The sequence below is a fragment of the Sceloporus occidentalis genome, unplaced genomic scaffold (assembly GCF_023333645.1).
Source record: "Sceloporus occidentalis isolate IW3139 unplaced genomic scaffold, rSceOcc1.0.p SCAF_25, whole genome shotgun sequence".
Taxonomy (NCBI): Eukaryota; Metazoa; Chordata; class Lepidosauria; order Squamata; family Phrynosomatidae; genus Sceloporus; species Sceloporus occidentalis.
The window spans coordinates 11271218-11291084 of record NW_028317005.1 but is presented as its reverse complement, the minus strand read 5'-3'; the positions used below and the strand labels follow the sequence as shown (position 1 = coordinate 11291084).

The window sequence follows — 19867 nt, the reverse complement described above, 5'->3', positions numbered from 1 at the left end:
CTGACTTGAATCGGATTGAGATGCTGTGGCGTGACCTTAAAAAGCCAGTTCACGCTCCAAACACCTCCAATGTGGCTAAATTAAAACAATTCTTCCAAGAAGAGTGGCTGAAATTCCTCCACTGCATTGGCAAAGGCACACTGCCAGTTATCACAAGCATTTGATTGTCGCTGTTGCCACTACGGATGGTTTAGGATGGTTTACGGATTAGGTTTAGGGGAAAATTACTTTTTGACATGAGTGATATAGGTTTTGATTGACTCTTTACCCTCAATTAGTGAAATGATCATTTAAAAGCTGCATTTTGTATTGGCTCACATAGTCTTATATTAAAATGAGTTGGATGATCTGAAACATTTTAAATGTGGCAAATTAGCAAGTCATCCTAAATTACCAGTCATTAAAAAAACAAAAATTTTCTCTTTTAAAGTAATTTTAAAGGCATTACTCAGCCCTTCAAGTCCCAAATGGTTATGCCAAACCTGACTTCTATACGTAGGAGGCTGTCTTGCCTACTTCTACGGTGGGAATCGGGATGAAGCATAATTAATGCCCAAGTATCAAGCATTTTGGTTCTTTAAACTCTTACCTTAGGTGACCATTAAGAACATTATACTTAAAAATGTTAACATGAACTTCAACGCTGCGTTTTCATATTCCTTTGACAAGCAGGCTAAAATATGGATTTCGGAGGCTGCAGTTATTATCATAAAATTGTTCTGAATACCAAAGTATACGTTCAGCCAGAATTGTAATTGGCACAGTGACTGCACTTCACAATTACAATGCTCTGTACGTGCTGCCAGTACTTTTATTCTTCAGGGATGAAAGCAACCTAGTCCTTTGAATTGTTCATGCAAATATATTCTGTATGGCTGTACCAACTCTAGGTAGACAACAATCCCCATCATCCACCATTCTAAGGAAGGAGCTGCAGCACAACAGCCACTAGGACTGTTTAGGGTACCTAACATGTTTCTCTCTCACTGTACTAACTATTCGCCGAATAAGTCTTTTCTTTGATTTTCTCTCTCCTTCACTTGCTGCAAATGCCAGGAATACATCAGACGCCAGTTAGAGGAAGAACAGAGACAGTTAGAGATTTTGCAGCAGCAGTTACTGCAGGAACAAGCTCTACTGCTGGTAATGGGAGCTGATGTCCTAGCTTCTTCACTCCATCATGTGCTTGTGCATGGTCTGTCGTGATGTTGCTCATGTTACCAGTGGCATGGATTACATTTGTATGTGGTTTGCATGTTACATTTGTCCAAAAAGCACCGTCCTAGAAACATAGAAAAATAGAACTTGATGGCACCCAACAACCATTTAGCCTGTTTTGGTGTAAAGACTCAACCCTTGAACTGACTAAGTACCAATAAATTAACACGGCCGCTGTATACTGCAACCACAATATATATAATCCCTGGTGGAGACAAATGGACTCTTTAATCAAAGTTGATACTTTTTTGGGGGCAACGTACAAGCTATATACGTTTTTGGTAACTTAGTGGTCTCTTTCTTCAGTGTGGAACAAAGGAAGAAATATATCTATGTATAAAAAAAGGGATCTAGTGTAGTCTGAAGAATGGTCCAATTGAGACAGTTTGGCTGCTGTGGTGAGACGACAACTTTTCAAACTTTGCTTATTGTACATACCCTCTAGGTTGTAAACGTGCAAGCAGGGCCCTCTTTACCTAATGTATTGGTTAGTCTGTCAGTTCTAGTCTCGTCATACCCCTTGAATATATGTATTGTATGAAGCGCTGCGTAAATTGTTGGCGCTAAATAACTAAAAGATAACAATAAGCTCCGTATGTAGTTTTTCTGGATACTACAAACTCGTAGTTGCTCGGTATGTAGTCTACTACCTTTAGTCACTGCGGGCTGCACAGATTTGTATGTTATCATGTACTCCATTGGTCATGCAAAGGCTTTTTCATTTGCTATCTGAAACTTTATAGCATGTGGGAGTAAGAAAAGAAAAGAAAAAAAAAAAACCAAGGTCTGTGTTGGATTAGACCAGCGGGGGAAATATTCTGGTCTATACTTTTAATGTGTAACTTTTTTGTTGTGTTTTTTTGTTTTTTTTTTGGTTTTTTTTTAAGGAATATAAGCGCAAACAATTAGAAGAACAAAGACAGGCAGAACGACTACAGAGGCAATTGCAGCAAGAGCGCGATTACTTGGTTTCTCTTCAGCAGCAGCAGCAACAGCAACGACAAGAGCAGAGGGCATCGGACAAGAAGCCACTCTATCATTACAAAGAAGGACTAAACCCCGCGGAGAAGCCAGCTTGGGCAAAAGAGGTATGGCTGGCTTATTCTTAAGGAATGTTCATTAAAATGAAATTTGATGCCATAACAGTTATTATTTCCAAGGTATTGTGTTTCTGATATAACGTAGCGAGTATGTAAATTATCTTAATAACATTAAGCCATTGTGTACAGAAGCTCATCTCTTTTCTGTGAATAAACATCAGATTATTGCGGTGTAGAAGTAGGCGTAGATGTTGGGATGAGGGCATCATACGCTTTCCTTGATTTCTGTGCCAAACTCAGGCTTGAATGCCTGCTACATGCGCAGTCACCTGGTTTTCCTTCATTTCCACAGCACATACCTCAATGATGGAGCTAGTAGTTTTGTGGAGTGGTAAAAAGTACAGCGAACGTATCATGGTTGGCCACCTTCATCCCTTAAATAATGTTTTAGCTAGCAAAAGGTTTCGATTTTACCGCACTCTTTCCCCAGCAGTGCATTTTTAGATCCCTGTTGATCATTTTTTACGTATTACTGTGTGCCGTTTTATGTAGTGATTTGTGGATTATGTTGTGCTTCTAGTCAATGATGGTTGATTTACTTTTCTATGTTTTCAATTGTACCACTCTCTCTAAGAAGCCTCATGATATCCTGAAGGACAATGTTTCAAACTGCCATTGCTTGTCATTTAACATCACAAGCATAAATATGTTTTATAAGTATGTATTATTCTGGGTGAGAAGATATTGTTTTTAGCCATTTGGATATATTGATTATCTTCATGGAAAGCAAGACATTGTTAAAGTATCCTTGGCCATCTGAGATTTCCTATGGTTTGAGTTCCATGCCCTGCGACCAGCCATTGAAGCGGCTTCATATTCAGAACGTGGCGACTAAGCGCTCATGTTTGACAATGTTTTCTGGGAAACCAAGACTTGCGTAGCGCAATAATAACATATCATTAGCAGTCATTGCTAACAATTACTGATTTTAAGCGATTTAACCTTCATACAGTTTTCAGTGTCACTGTAAACCAGTTTTTCATCGTAATGGAATGTGCATGCTCCATTAATAATCTAATTTTGCCATTGTGAGTTTTAATGTTGTGTTGTAATAGTATAATTTTGTGTGATCCCACTCCCAGGTTCAACAGCGATCTCTTAGTAATTCGCCTGTTCTTCCTGCTAAGCAGCAACATACTTCTGTTATCGAACAGCAGGTGTCCTTGGTAACCAAAGATGCATCTTCTAGTTGGCAGCCCTCAAGTAGGCCAAATTCTCAGAACCTACAAGCCTCAGGTCGTGTGAAAGTGGACAACTTAGCTCCATCCATGATATTGCCTTCAATTCAGATTTCCAAGTCAGGGCCCTGGGCACAAGCAACACAGAGCGAAGTGCAATCTCTAGATGATGAAGTGAGATACTTACTCCAAGTGAACTCACCAGAAAATGAACCAGGGCGAAAATCATTAACATCCCTTAAAGGGTCCCGCTCACAAGGATGTAGTCCAGCCAGGGACACTGGATATTCCAAGGTCATGAGAGGTTTCACTTTTTTAACTAAATTAACATGCATGAACCATTTAACAATCAACTGTGAAGAACAAAAATTATATTCACGACTTATCCTATTAGATAACTTCACTTGGAGAGCGGTCATGCATGATTAGTGTATTTCTGATAATCTGAGCCTATACTTAGATTTCTGTATCTGCTTTAAAAAAAAAAAAAGCATACATTAACCCATTCATGATAGGCAGCCACAGTGTCTGAAATCTAAGCTGTATTCCGGTGGCTGTTTGTGGTGTAAAGGCTTACGTGTCCCTCGGTCTCTTGCTTTGTTGTGTTTGCCTTCTGTGGGTTCCTAACAGCTGTCTCTGTGGGCTTGGATCCATATCTGTGTGCAAGCATTACTGCCCTCTTCTTCGCTCACTTGAATCCTTTTGTTGCCCTGTCTCTCTGATGGTTTATTATCTTATATAGATCTCTTTCTTCATGGCAGCGTTGTTTTAAGTAGCATTGTAATGAAAACGTCATCGTCATCATCATCTGTTTGTTTTCTCCCAAAGAAAACGTTTCAGGTCTCCGGGCACAAAAATCTATAGAAAAAAACAGAATTATCCTTTTCCAGGCTGGTTACAGTTGGGCAGACATTTATTTGGGTTTTGTAGTTGTACTATTGGTTATCGGTATACCACAATCTAGACCCCATCTTACTACCAACATCTGTTGGTATTACAAGTATAACTTTCGTTACATTCATACGTGCAATCAACTGATTTAGTCTGGATTTGTTTAGTGGTTTCCAGTGGTTTTTTTTTTTTCTGTTTTAGAACAGCACTCTTTGTAGGTCTTGCCTACTTTTTTCCTGTCCAACACTCGGCCCACAAGGCTTTCAGGCTTGACGGCTCCTGTCGTGCTTGTACCTAGGGTTAACCAGGATGTGACAGTGTCCCTATCTTCTGCACGCTAAGCTTAGTGAACCCACATTGTCCACAGAATTAGTTTTTCACCTCTCTGGGTTCTGCTGAAAGAGAAGTTTCATTATGTGTACCGTGGCAAGAATAACTTTATTTACCCACGGGCCCTAAAAGTATAACGATGTAACTATAATCAGTTGGATATGGACAAAGTAATCTACTGGTCTCATATTTAGAAAACTGTTAACAAGATTGTAAAATAGCTGTGTCTGTATGTTCTAGAGCTACTAGTATAATGCTTATGGTACCTCATTGATTAATCTTCTGTCTTAACTCTTCGGAAGGTGATTAGGTGGTGGTGGTGAAATGGTGATTAACAATAACTCCTCGTTCTCTGATCTTTATGTTCAAAATAATGTCTTCTTTATTTCAAATGAGGCATGTTTTTAAGCACTTTGTTTAATTTAAGTTAGAAAGCAAAAGGAGTCACAGCATGAGAGCACTGTCAGATGGGAAGAGTCTGTCGGTTTGCATGGCCAGCTATACAATGTTTATACGGTATCTCACACAGATGGAAAGGTGCATGTACTCTCAGGGGCCTTATTCCACATTCACCGGTGAATTATTCTGACCAAAGAGATTTGTGGTCTAGTGACCTAAAAATGGCCATTCTGTGTTATTCTCCTTGACAATATATATTATATCTAATTATTATATTGCCCTTCTAGCACTACGTTTGTTTAATGTGCCATTTGATAGACCATCATTTTTGTTTTAATTACTCGTTTGAAGGCATTGAGTTGTCCCCACTTTGCCCACAGCCTCCTATAAGTACCTGCACTTTTTCACTGTGAAAGCCATCACTGCTTCTTGTCACAGTCCATAGTTACCTTTATTCACATGTAAATTCAATTTCTTAATTTTTTGTTCCTTTTTAGCAATATATATATATATATATATATATCACTTTCTAAACCAGTCTTTTCGTCATTTGTTACCCTTGAGCAACACAACATTAACGGCAAAGCAAGTGAGGATCTCCTGAGACTAATTATCCGAACAACCCTGTCTGAACGTAATTTGTAATCCATGGTATTCTACTTAATATTTTGAAGTTATTCCCAGTACCGTAAGGAAATTTTAATCATTACAAGAACATGAGATACAAGTCCATTTTTTTTACTCAATGCAAACATACCATTTGATTAACCATTATTTAAATAAACACTCATTTCATAATAGCAAAAGTAATGAAATCATTTGTCACGAATGATATATAGAGTTTTGGAAATAGTGAAAAAGCAAAGGACCCCAGCTCCGCACATATAGTGGGTGCAAACCATGAGCCCACCTTCCATGTGTTTTAAAGAACAAAGATATGTTCAATAGCGAGGCTTATGAGTTTATACTCCAGTCTACCTCAGTAACTGTATATATCATATAATCAGCTATATAGATTTAGAGCATTGATTGATTAAATCACTATCTGAAGATCCTGTATTCTGTATAGACTTCTTAGCCTCACCAGTATCAATAACTGGTAATAATTCATTGATTTGGTTTATGAATGGCCTTTGATTTAGAATTATGCCATTATTAGTAGGGGTACTGTAGTAGCTGTTCTTACTTTAATGACTTTTTGCTCTTGTATTTAAGTCAACTGGTTTGGAAAGTGAAATATAGATTCCATGGAGATCGACTGAAGAAAACGAGAGAGGATTTGGTTTTTAGGCTAATGTGGTTTGTTTTTTGTTTTTGTTGCTCAGGTAGAAGAACGTACCCGACTCAATCGGCAGAGTTCACCTGCTATGCCACATAAAGCAGCTAACAGAATATCTGATCCAAATTTGCCCCCGAGGTCTGAGTCCTTTAGCATTAGTGGAGTACAACCTGCACGGACACCACCCATGCACAGACAAATTGATCCACAGGTACCAATAACATAACTAGATGTGATTTTGTTGTACACAATTTCTGTTGCTCTTGTTTAGAGTCTTTAGAAGTTTGTGATAATCGCTACTGGAATAATGGGTTCAGGGAATAGGATGTAGCATCATAAACTCTCAAGAACTCATATTCTTAGGAAAGTGTTCATCTGTGGTTGTGAAAGCTTATGAACTCTTAGATTTCATTCTTTGAATATTTGATGCACTAAAGGGCAATAAAGTTCGACTTTATCAATCTTTCAGGGATGGTCCCAAAGGATGTGGCTTAGGTCCCCACTGTTTTAGCTAGTGGTATGACTCTTGGGACCTCTGGCAACTGTTCAATTGCCAAATGGCCAGAGCCAATGGGTTTCATGGGCAGTAATGTCTTTTGCCATTAGGCTTCCTGGTGACAAATAGCATTTGTTAGTATATTTTAGGGTTCTTGTCGTATACCTGCTTTTCAACTTTTATTGATTTGAGGGGAAAAAACAAAACATTTTAATGGCCTTACCCCTAATAAAACTTAAAACCAAACATAAAACATTTATCGGTATAATGCAAATAATGTCTTGTATGCAAATAATGAATACCTTATTGCAAAATTCCGTTCTATAAACTGGGAAGAAAGTCATCTTCACCATACTGTAGGTAAGGAGTCTTTAGTCCAATCTTTTATTGGGCCAACATAAAACATCTTCTTCTTAAGACTCCTTTTCCTCATGGGCTGACACGACTATAGCCACTTTTCTGATTAATACCGTAAAAAGAAAATGACACCAGCTAACCGCAATGTATTCCTGTGTACTCGCGCATTATATAAACATGGAGATGAAATATAGTGAGATTTATAAATGTATTTGTATCTTGTAGTATATCCTACTAAGAACATTTGAAAGCCAAGATCTCAAAAGTTTCTCAGATTTTTCACACTAGTGTTTTCCTGACTGCTTTTGTGGGCGAACCTTATCTACGTCCTGCCTTTCCGTCCGAATAGGTGAAAAGGCTGACAAACAATCCAGGCACATGAATATTTTTACAATTGGTCCACATCTTCAGCATCCTTTTCCGTGTGAATCTTGCACCCCCCCACACACACACGTACATGTGCAGATGTGAGATAGACTCTAGGCATACACGGAAAACAATCAGATCTTTCACTTTGATCTGTACATCTGAGGAAAGTAAATAAACTAAACTGTGTCTAAATAATAAAAAAGCATATTTTCCCTTTTTTTCTTTTCTTCTGAAACACCAAGGTCTGAAATTAATACAAAACACTTTAATAAAATTGCAATTTTATAGGTGTTTTTTACAGTACACATTTTGTTACGAACCCACTTATTACATTATTCTTGCGTAATATATTAGCAAATCACTATTTCCGTTCACTGCATACAAAAACTTCATTTCAAGATAAGGTAATGCATGCAAATATGATAAGTGGGGCTGATTAAAATAAAATGAGGAAAACATCAGGAGGTTGTGTCGAGTTCTACCTGCACATCTGATAATGCATGGAATTTGATCATCTCTGTTGACCATCTGCCATGATGAGATATGATCTCCTGCATACTTAGGGGGGTTATTTAGTGTCCTGTGCAGTCCCACCAATAATAAATTCATATTAAAGTACCTTTTTAGTACTTTAGTATGCATCATGTACCTGTTGGGGGGAAAATAAATCCTGTTAAGAAGCACCACACCCTCCGTCGTGTGACTTTTTCGGCTGCTTGGCAGGAAGGCTGTCACATCTTGTTAGTGTTTCTGTAACATCTTGTTAGACCTCCTTGAACTCGCGTGAGCTGGAGCCACAGCTGGCTGGTAGGGAGTACGTCGCAAAGTCACTCTTGCAGTCAGGAGATGTGTTCATCCAGGCACACCTCGGCCTCGGGATCTAGGGGGTGCGTAAGGAAGCAAATGACTAAAGGGTTGATTCTGCATTTGCAAGGGGCAATAAACCGTAGTTTAAAGGGGACACTTTTTGTTACTGAAAACTAAGTATATATTTTAAATGTTATTACCATATATTCATCGCCTTTCCACAGACATTAACCTACTTTAGTCTTTTTGTGGCCAAGTATGGCAGACATTAGGCCGGCAAGGAATGCAATGTTCCCGACAGTGTTGTTCACTTCCTCTAACAGAGATACACAAATCAGGCATGCGATGCTTCACAGACAAAGTGCTGTATAAATGTCATTTTTTGCTCTTTATGTGCGTTTCCCAATCAACCTTTACTGTATCATAGAAATAAACAACTAGTAATGCAACGCATGCAAAACAGTTGAACCGGTTGCCTCCTGAGCAATATTTAGAAACGTTTCTGTCATTTGTGCACATTATATAGGTAGCACATCTATTTATTTTTTTTCATGCAGATTTTGGTATCACTCTTTGTCGGTGTCTCTCCAGTGACCAAATTTAATTAAAAAACACACAAATGATTGAGTGCTTGGTTTTTAAAAGCATCTGGTAGGTAACCCATTCCATATCTTCCTTAGCAACTTCCACTTCTGGTATCTGTGAAAACCCAGGGATCATCCATGTCGGCCTCACAATCACTACACGAACAGTCTAACAAGGGAATGTCCGCGTTCCAGGAGGGCATTGTCTCTCATCGACCTGAGATGCCAAGGCAAAACTCTGACCCAACGTCTGAAAACCCTCCTCTTCCTCCTCGTATTGAAAAGTTTGATCGCAGTTCATGGTTACGCCAGGAGGAAGACCTTCCACCCAAGGTACAAATTGATTTAAATTAAAACCTGTTTACTCCATTTAAGAGAGCTAATGTTTCTAATGCTACTTGCGGCGAGTGTCTGAATGTTTAACTACATCAGTCGGAGAGTGCATTGTTGGCTTAATCCCTAGTAATGAGTTGTCAATAAATGTGTGGAGCTTGCTAATGCAATCTAGCATTTTCCTTGATCTTCTCTAATTCCAGGTACCTCAGAGGACTACTTCTATATCACCTGCATTAACACGAAAGAACTGTCCTGGAAATGGCAACAATTTAGGAAACAGATTGGGTGCCCAGCCTATAAGAGCCAGGTAAGCAGAGACAGCATCTTCTGGTTGTATAGGGAAAGTAAGGTACAGTCTAAGTATCCAGATGTTAAGAGTTGTCTTCGGGACTGTTGGTATGTCTTGGTTAGGCTTGCCTTGGCATCCATAACTGGAATTCCAATGTATACTTCCATTTTAACGCGTATTAAGTTGGAGGGACTTTTTCTAAACCAAAATTCTGTTCTGTTTACTTGAATATAGCCCATTGCATATGATTAAAACCAATGTTGGTTTTACAGTATGTGGATGTGAGGTGAGAGAAGTGTATGCCAGGAGTTGGTAACAGTGTTGCCTTTGATCAGGCTTAAGGTAGCGCCTCGTATAAATACGCCTCTCGTTCCAAAAGCAAATTGGAATACTATGAATGGAAATTCTTGGTACTGATTTGGACAAATTTCATTGTGGCAATGACATATTTCCTACTGTGTTCAAAACATTGATCTCCACAGGCTCTAGATTGAAACACAACATCAGTTTGCAGAAATAAGACAGACTAGCAAATATCAGGTTCCCTTGGAATGATCCCAGCCATATGCTTTCTCTACGTCTTTTACTGGGTTAACTTATTAAAGAAAAATGTTGATCAACATTGAGCTGTCAACACGTTTTGTCTTTGTTTTTCAATGTGTTCTAAACCTTTTTTTGTTTTAAGAAGTAGTCATGTGTAATTTTTTCTAATAAACATATCTGCCCCACACCAGTCTTCCTTTTCTCTATGGAATGTTTCTGTGTGAAGCCACCGGTAAGCTACACAAGTACGTATTTAGTGCAAAGACAGAGATCAGTGAAACAGATAGCTTGAAGGAAAAATACATGTGATATCTGCATCTGTTTCATAATTGTTCTTTGATGCTTTCCCATATCTACCTTTGACCTCTGACTCAATGACAATCCTATTATGCAGTAACCCTGATCTGAGGAGGACTGAGACCATCATAGAGAACCCAATCCAGAGAACCAGCAGTGGGAGCTCTTCCAGTTCAAGTACTCCAAGTTCCCAGCCCAGTTCCCAGGGAGGTTCACAGCCTGGTTCGCAGGCAGGCTCTAGTGAAAGAAACCGAGTGAGAGGTAAGGCTTGTTTCAATTCCCAGTGTAACATCGCTGACATTATAGGATACACCTACGGAAACCTAGACCCAAGGCATTACAAGCATTAGGGCGGCATTGTCACCGTGCAGAATAATAACTGTGCACCGCACTCTTCCTCCCACACGCAGCTCTTGGAGGAGATTGTGTGCGTGGGAGCTCAGCTCTGGCTTTCTTATCGGCTTCACCTGAGCGCGCATGCTGCAGCATATTGTGCTTAGGTGAATTAGGTTAATAAAACATGTTCCTTGTTGTAAAAGAAAATATAATAATGAAAAAAAACACTTTGCCACTCCCATCCGGTTTCCAGCTGCGTTCTTCTCTTAGAACATCTAATCACAATGGGATTCTTCTAAGCACACGCTGTACAGTATCTGTACCCACTCTGCTTAGTGCTGTCTGGCTCAGACCATTGTTAAAGAAACATAATCAAATAGGAAGACAATTGTTCTGTTATTGTCCCTTCTCAAAGGTGCCTTGCTGTTAATCGTAATTAAGCCTCAGTAAATTTAAGGGCTCAATTGGAGATGGATTTAAAGGTAAGAAAAGAACAAAATGCTGGTTTTAGATATTTAACCATTCAAACTCGGGTACGATGAGCAACATAAAATGTTTTGGTTTTTTTTTTCTCAACCCCCCCCCCCCCTTTTTCAATGATTTAAATGGTTTTATTACAAATTGGTTTTAAAAACAAATAAAAGTATTTTTTTTAGTAAGTTTAGACAATACAGTATTTTAAAGTGAATGTATTACAATTGATACGAGGGTGGTTTTCCCATTTATTGTGTTCATTTACATTATGTCTTCTGCACATTATAATGTTAGTGAATACATACCACAAAGTCATAACGCGGGAAATGAAGAAGAAACTTAATTGTACACGTTTGCCATTTTTGCACATTATAAATGCTGATTATGTTGATATTTTTCTTGGAAAAAGCAGGAAACAATAAGCCTGAAGGATCGCCACTGTTGCCACACGATGCCCCTAACGCTAAGCCAGAAGAAAACCGAGATGTGACGCGGCCAAGCCGACCCGCTGTGAGTTTATTAAAGATTTCATTCACCACGTTTCTCTTATTAACGCTACAATTTCCTCTCTCAGCCACAAGGAGGACCATTCACAAATTTATTTGACACAATTAGTAATGACAATAGAGAATTTTCATTCACGTTGTTTCTCTTCCGTATTCGTTTTTATTAGCTTTTCTTATGATCTGTTTACAGCATGTTTTGTAATGTTACCGATAGAAGGTCTGAAAGATAAAATCCCGCAACAATTTTTTCATTTATAAACGGTAGGTGAAATATTCACCATCACTACATTGTATAGATTATCAAAGGACACCTTGCACAGATATGTGTATATTTTAAACACTTCTTCAAAGTTCTCTTGAGCTAGAGATATCATTACCTCCTGTCAGGGGAGGGCTGGCAGCCTAAGGCCTGGGGGGCAAGTCTAGTCAAGTGGCCTATTGCACCACCAAAGCGGCTGCCCGCAACATTGAAAGCAGCCGTCGTGCGGCAGTAATTCCCACCGGCGCCTAATGAAATGAAAACGGCTGTTGTGCATGCACCGCGTCACCCAATGGCCGTGCCTCAGCTCTTCATCCCACCTCTGGGATGAAGAGCTGAGGCACGGCCATTGGGCCTGACTGCCACACGACGCAGGCTCATACCTAGAGTATTTGGCACCTCTGTCCTGTGTCACGCATTGACTGTGGTACAGCATAACATCTATCATTATACACTGAGGCAAACATTGACTGTGGTATAAGATAACTGTTATTATATACTGAGGCACGCACCAACAGTGGTACAGCATAACATTATTATATACTTAGGAATTACACTGTACCACCATCAATGTGTGCCTATCACTATACATTGAGCCAGACACTGACAATATTGCAGTACAACCCCTATCACTATATACTAAGCCAAACATTGATGTGATGTAGGCCTACCATTTCAGTGACTGGCTTAGTATAGGGATGCATCGAAATGAAAATTCTGGACCAAAACTGGAAATTCAGTTTTAATAGACATAAAAGTCAATAACAATATTAATAGATATATATATATAGATATAGATATATATAGATATCTATCTATATATATAGATATCTATATATATAGATATATATAGATATCTATATATATATAGATATATCTATAATTAATAGCAATCGCAATCCTATCATTCATAGGCAGACAGTACATGCTAGAATCTGGGCATGATAGGAATGTGATTACAGCCTCCCTATGCCATGCTACTCCCCCACACACTTAAATATCCATGCTATCTGAAACCCTCATTCACAAACATTCAGCATAAACTACAGCATAACACCCATCACTCTCACACACTTAGTAATCCACTCTCCCTGAATCTTTTCCTACCTTTCCTCTGTCACTTTTCCTCCTCCTCTTCATTCTTCCTCTTCCTCTTCTTCTTCTGTGTTCTGTCTTTCCGGTGCAGAGAGCGTGGAAGACGGTGGGCGTGGCTTCAGTGTTGTGCGCCGGGATTTGACATCAAGTCCCGACACACAGCCACGGTTGCCGCGCTCATCGTTTCTGGAGGCGTGCCGGTGTAGTGGCAAAAGTCCTTTTTTTTATTGGAGTAACATAATATTCAAAAGACAAGTTTTCGAGAGTTGTCATCTCTTCTTCAGTTCTGAAGCATACTGCAATAGTCTGTATATATACACATAAAGAGAAACAAGAGTTCTTCCAAATTCTTTGCCCAAGTGGATGCCTTTTTATGATTTGGACTGTACGTTATTAAAAGTTGGCTTGTGTTTTTCCTGGACTTAATACAAAATCATATCAACTTTGGTGCAGACAAAACATGTAAAACCTTATCAGCACCTTATTCCTCCTGTGAGAACCTAGCACAGAAGTGTGGTAATAGTATAATGTATCCAATGAAATTATACCATTCCATTTTACTGCTTTTTGTTTCTCCAGTAAGACTTGCGGTGTCCGATATAAAATATACATTGTCCTGGATCATGGATAATATCTTGCATTAACATGATGCCATATACGACATTATCAGTGTCATAACATATGTAATGTTGTAATAAACATACACACCACTACTGAATTCAATTTTAGAATATTAATACAATAAGCTGTCAAATGTAAGATCAAGAATACACAATTTGCGTGTATATGTTAATATGTTTAATGATTTGGCAACCCGTTTAATTATGACCTGCATCTCAATGAGGCACTTGTTGAAACAATAACCACCCGGTACCTGCTGTTAGATGTAGCTTAGCAGGCTTTTGCTTGCGTGGATTGGAAGGGATTAACGATTGATAACAAAATGTTTGCTTGTGTCATGGTTGTCCCAGGGCCGGCCCAAGACAAAATGCCGCCCCCCCCCCGTACTTACCTTTCAGCAGTCCTGTGGTGAGTCTCCCTGCTCAGTCTCGGTGCCAGCTTATAATGCTGAGCGCCGGAAATGACGTCATCTTCCGGCGCTCAACATTACAAGCCGGCACCGAGACCGAGCTAGAGGGCTCGCAGAGGAGAGAGAGAGAGGCGCCGAGCTGGTACTGACAACTTGGTAAGTGAAAACCACTCGGCGCCCCTCTCTCTCTCTCTTCTCGGTTTAAAAAAAAAAAAAAAAAAAGGGCTTGGGGCGGCAAAGTGCCGCCCCTTCAAAAGTGCCGCCTGGAGTGGTTGCCCCACTCGGCTCCATTGTCGGGCCGGCCCTGGGTTGTCCTTTGTTGTTCTACAAAAGCAAAGAATATATTATCTGTGTAAATGGACTGTCTTTGTGCTGCATATCATTGTTTCATTGAATACTTAGGAAACATTAGGTAGGATGGTCATTGTGATAGACTGTCTGAAGGTAGTTATACAAAATTTCCCCGGTATAGGGATATCGCAAAAGATTGGTGATCTTTGCAGCCAAATGCTCTACTAATTTTACTAATTTAAGCCTGTTGTAAGACAACATGCCCGATACGCAGAGGGCTATCCCCAAAGTTATTGATGCAATTGCCTTTAGGCAGCCACTGAGTTTCCCATGCCATATAGCCCTAAGAAACATCGCAATTTATAACGGTTTAAATACTGCCTGAGACTTGTTACTATCCCCAATTACTAAATGGAAAAATTACATTTAAGACTCACGCACACAAAATAAAAAAAAACCTCTAGTATTGTCCAAAACTAGGCCAGCCCACTATGCAATTACCCCCTTGCCAGCCTTCCAATGACTCGAGGCTGTTACATATTCACCGCTCAACGAGGTTAGGGAAAGACATGTACTGCATGTAGATTAGTGCATGCATTCTTCATTTAGAAAATCTTATTTAACTCCTCCTCCAGCTACCTTTTACTGAAAGCAGGGAGTATACCTCAGTATGCCCAGCTGAGCTCCCCATGTATAAAGTAGAATTACACGTATGCTAGGGAAACATCACTATCCCTATGCTGCTCGAGTGTGAGTTCTGCAGAACATATGTATGATTCTTGGTTTTGGTGGAAGCGGCTAGGGAGGAATCATGAGACAGAAGTCTCATTCAATCTGTCCAGTGACTAAAGAATGCATGCTCCGATTCACATGCTGTAACATGCACTGGAGTCCATACAAAATGCCTTTAACATGAAATATGCCTATTTTGTACTGTCTTTTCATGCATTTTGGCAGCGAGGTCATTAATCAGTTTTAATCTCTTGGTAAAGTTTTGTGTGTTGTATTGCTTTCTCCAATAGTTTTCTAAGCACAAGTCTAACCTTTGTGTTTCTAACCTGCTTCCTTTCCCGTGGCTTCCCTCTGACCTGCTCTGCTCTGCTGCTGGTTTGCTTCCCCTTCTCAAAGAGCTATAAGAAAGCTATAGATGAGGTTAGTGACACTGTTGCAGGGAGTTGCTGGAACTCATTTCGGTGGCCCTTTTTAAATGTTGTGTGTTCACATTAACACTTCATTAACAAGTCGCTACCATTCATTTGAATAATGGGAGGGGGGCTCAACATTATTCTGAACAGGCATTGTCAGTATAGGAAGTTGCAGGTTAAAAACCGACTTCAAAACTCGTCCGAAGGAAGGTTGTTTGAGATTTAACTTCCTTTCAGCATGAATTTCAGCTGTGTGCACCACTGCTTGTGTCCTTGCTGCTGACATTATTTGAGATTATGTGCTTTACTTACATATATCATCAGCCTTCCTATGCAGTATTAAATGAGGAAGCCACTATATCCGTTCAAGGTGTACCCTTTTCCTTAAGAGAAGCTTCATCTGTAAATCTGCAAGCTATGGCTCTAAAGTAATTGCTCGATTCTTTTTCTTCCATTCAAAACATCAGGTTTTCTTGTCCATGAAACAGAGACGTTCTTATTTGTAGAGCTTTTTCTATGGCTGGAAATCCGTGCTTATTTATGATGACTTTCTCCTGACGTTGAAATACAAAGTAAAACAATATGAAAGCATGTGAAATGTATATTTTGATAAAGCCTGTGAGAGGCTTTTGGTTTATAGAGCAGCCTATAACCCGTTACTGAAAGTGAACCAACATTGACCCACAATTCTGTATGGAATAGGGTTCCACCCAGTGTTGATGCATGGTATGGATGATGGAGGTCATGTAAATAATATGCATGTCTGTTACATGTGATGGGATTATTACATGCATGGACGTTTCAGCAAATATTGGAATTCTGTGTGCCCGTTTTACGCAATTGTGTGATTTTTGCCCATTAGTAGTCCATTAAGCCTGATCATTGTTCTTCTACACATAATCCTTTTGTGACTTTCCATTACATAATATGCCTGCAAAAAAAAGAAACGCTTTGCAAACAAGTTTTCTGCACATTTGGTAAAAGGGGTGAATGGGGAAACTTGGGAGAAAACAAAAACCCAAGATTCTTGTATCCTGATGTCCCCGCTTGGTACTTCTCTGCAGGCCGTTATCTCACAGGCAATACCCGCGGATGATGGAAAGATCATGCCGCGGCGAGTGAAAACTAAAAACAAAACGGTAAGAAATACCTTTCTTGCCCTTTTAGTTACGAGGCATTTGTTATAGAAAAAGACAGCATTAAATTCAGATTAACATGCTCTAGATATGGAACCTTAAAAGGGGAGAATTGACAGGAGAGTTGTGTTTTCAGCTTCTTGACGTCATAATACAATATGAAGATAAAGCCCCAATGAGCTTCCGCTGCAGGAAGAACTTTGGTGGCCCTGTAAAATGTATAGTTAAACCAGTGAGATTCATTGAGTCTTCTCTTTTGTTAAACTATGCATTGTACAGGGTCAACTCGGTAAAAACCTGTCTGTGTTGACCCTTCATAATAGTAAAGTGAGAGCGTTACAACCACAACTCTCCTTCAAGCTCTCCTGCTGACTCGCCTTTTAACGAATAGACCCCAGTGTTGTTTATTATGTTAAAATCAGAATACAGGAGCTTAGATTAGGGTCTGGAAATTATAAAATCACTAATATTATACCACAAAAGGTGCAGGCTTTCCTGAATTGAGGCCAGTCGAGTGAACAACAGTGACTTAAGTAAGGATGGAATCCCTGACGAGTCAATTCAAGGAAAAATTTTGTTCCCAAAACGAAATTTTTATATTTTGTAATGCCCATGGGAGTTCATTCTGCATGTACTCGAATTCAATCTACTGCATGTATTAGTTATTTGAGTTAGAAAATGAGACTTCTGTCTCATTGAGTCCTCCCCTTGCTGCCATTGAAGCATTAGCCATGGGTCACATGTATGCTTGGAAAACACTGGTGTTTGGATATCATACATGTGATTTCAGTGAGAGCGTCATTGGAAAGGCTGTTGGCCGAACATGTGTATGAATTATACCAAGGCATGCTTCCTGCTTTCTATGGAGACAGCTGGGGAGGCCTTAAAGGAGATATAAGCCTCATTATGTAACTCCAAAAATCGAAGAGTGTCTTTCAGTTTGAGTGCAGTAACAATTACTGGCGTTCATGCAAAATTGACTTGAATATGGATTTAACATGATAATAAGGCTGTAGTGGACCTTTAAATTAGGAGCTGAGGCAAATGTTTCTTCTAGAAAAACTGTTGGGCAACATACTTTGTATTTGCACAATTTCTAGTATACTCCTATTAACCGCATGGTGCCCTCTGTCGTCATAAACCTTAAGGCACGGTCCAGGGTTTCTTTGGATCCCTTTGTGTAAAAGAGCGAAAGGATGTGAAAGCCAGTCTCAGACCGTATGTAAAGTGAATAAATAAGATGAAAAAAGGGGGATACTACCCTTCTTGAACTGCCTACACAGCTGCAACCCTGTAACACACTCTCCAGGTGTTGAAACTTCGCAAAACACAATCCAACCAGGTGCGCTCGTGTCAACCGATAATAAACAAAAAATACTAAAAACCGTGATAGTGCAGATGTATAAAAAGCAGAACTGACTGATAGGTTTACTTTATGCACTCACAATCAGTCAGTTCTGCTTTTTATACATCTGCACTATCACGGTTTTTAGTATTTTTTGTTTATTATTGGTTGACACGAGCGCACCTGGTTGGGTTGTGTTTTCTTTGGATCCCTGCCTGAAAACCAGGTCGTTTGATTAATTTTTAATTGAGATTTCATTGCTCACGCTGAGACAAATTGCACAAAGTGTGACCTCTTTGCAGTATTTTAGGACATACGTTCCCCCGTCATAAACCCAGCTTTATATATTAAAGAACTGCTACACTACAGAGTCATCATTTCAGTAATACATTTTTATGAGGATGTAGTTAGTCGCATAGAAAGATATTTTCATTTTGTGTCTTAATATACCTTTTACAGTTGTATCATTAATAGAGTCCTTAGTTGAAGTTGATACCTTTTTATTGTACCAACAAAGAAAAATATGTAAGTCTCTCCATAAACTTACTACGCATTCCATGTACACACCTGTGCTAATTACACACAGAGTGTGCACTCCAGAGGAAAGTAGAGGAAGAGGAGTGCAGAGTAAGCAAGGTATGGTTAGTGGGATTTCTGGAGTGTCTCATAATTGTCTATAGTAAGAAATCGCAGTGGCGGGGGGGGACCCAGAATTGAGGGAATTTTCTCGAAAAAGAGGTAGAACGTGGAACTGATGAAGTGTGAGATGAGCGCTGACAGCTGGAAGAGAGTAAAGTGATAAAAGAAAGTTCTTGAGATGAAAAAAGAGAGGAATAACTAAGTGAGGGAGTGAAATAAAAATTCATAAATCAGAATGAAAAAGATAAGGGATATTAGAAAGTTGCACATGGTTTTTCTCGGCTGCCTCTACAAGTACTAAAAGCAGTAACAGAATATAGGAGGCCATTCAAAATATGTTGTTTAAAGCTATTGAATAAGGCTATCGACTTAAACTATTGCTCTGTAGTTGACAGCGATAAATCCTGTGATTTAAAGTGTGTGTGTGTGTGTGAATGTATATTTATATATAATATACAGTATAGTATAATAACTTCTAGTGCTTCCCACGGCCTAATGTATTGAATTTGCTCTCATTTGGCATCCTTGAGGCTTTATAAACATATCTTCTTGCAAAAATGGGTTCCTGGCAAGAACGTGTCTTATCAGGGATAGTTTTAATAAACTCTTAGTGTGATGGTGCTGTATGGACATTGTTGTTAAACATGGTGATATTGAATAAGTCTCTTTCTCCCTGAATCCTTTGTCTCTGACCGAATGCTTTGGGTGTCTACATTGGTCACTATTATAGGGGGAAATGGTAAGAATAACGACTTCAGTACTTTGTTCATCATATGCATGTTTATTTCAAGAGATCCAGCGAATGCATTTTCTGCGGAGTCCTCACGCTTAACCACTCACATTGGCTACAAGCATGTCCAGATAATGCATTTTGGTATTCTTCATGCAGCACCTGTTATGTCTCTGTATTAAAGCAATACTGTCTTTTTTTATTTTCTCAAATCATATGAAAATCATAGTAAACCGAGAAAATGGCAAACCTTCTTGAAGCTTTGTTACGCTTTATTCACGTTTCGCAAACCTTCTGGGAATGTTTTCCAACTGTATTTCTATAGGGAAAATTTGAGGGAATGATTTCTAAAGTGTTTTTCAATGCAGTTACAGCCAAATAGTCTAACTATTATTGATATTGATGAAT

At 39.2% G+C, this 19867-nt stretch overlaps 1 protein-coding gene across 2 annotated transcripts in view; it reads left to right on the top strand.

The window, feature by feature from the left end:
- The window catches only part of LOC149300404 (traf2 and NCK-interacting protein kinase-like), a 98471-nt gene that overhangs the window by 61734 nt on the left and 16870 nt on the right, over positions 1-19867 (top strand). Inside the window, exons 13-19 of one of the 2 annotated variants that reach the window (XM_089485354.1) lie at positions 2106-2306; positions 6442-6606; positions 9105-9341; positions 9545-9651; positions 10571-10734; positions 11696-11793; positions 15593-15616. In XM_089485354.1, coding sequence (XP_089341480.1) covers positions 2106-2306; positions 6442-6606; positions 9105-9341; positions 9545-9651; positions 10571-10734; positions 11696-11793; positions 15593-15616 — 996 coding nt within the window. The remainder of the gene's footprint in view (positions 1-2105; positions 2307-6441; positions 6607-9104; positions 9342-9544; positions 9652-10570; positions 10735-11695; positions 11794-15592; positions 15617-19867) is intronic. The other variant, XM_089485355.1, reaches the window with a different exon arrangement.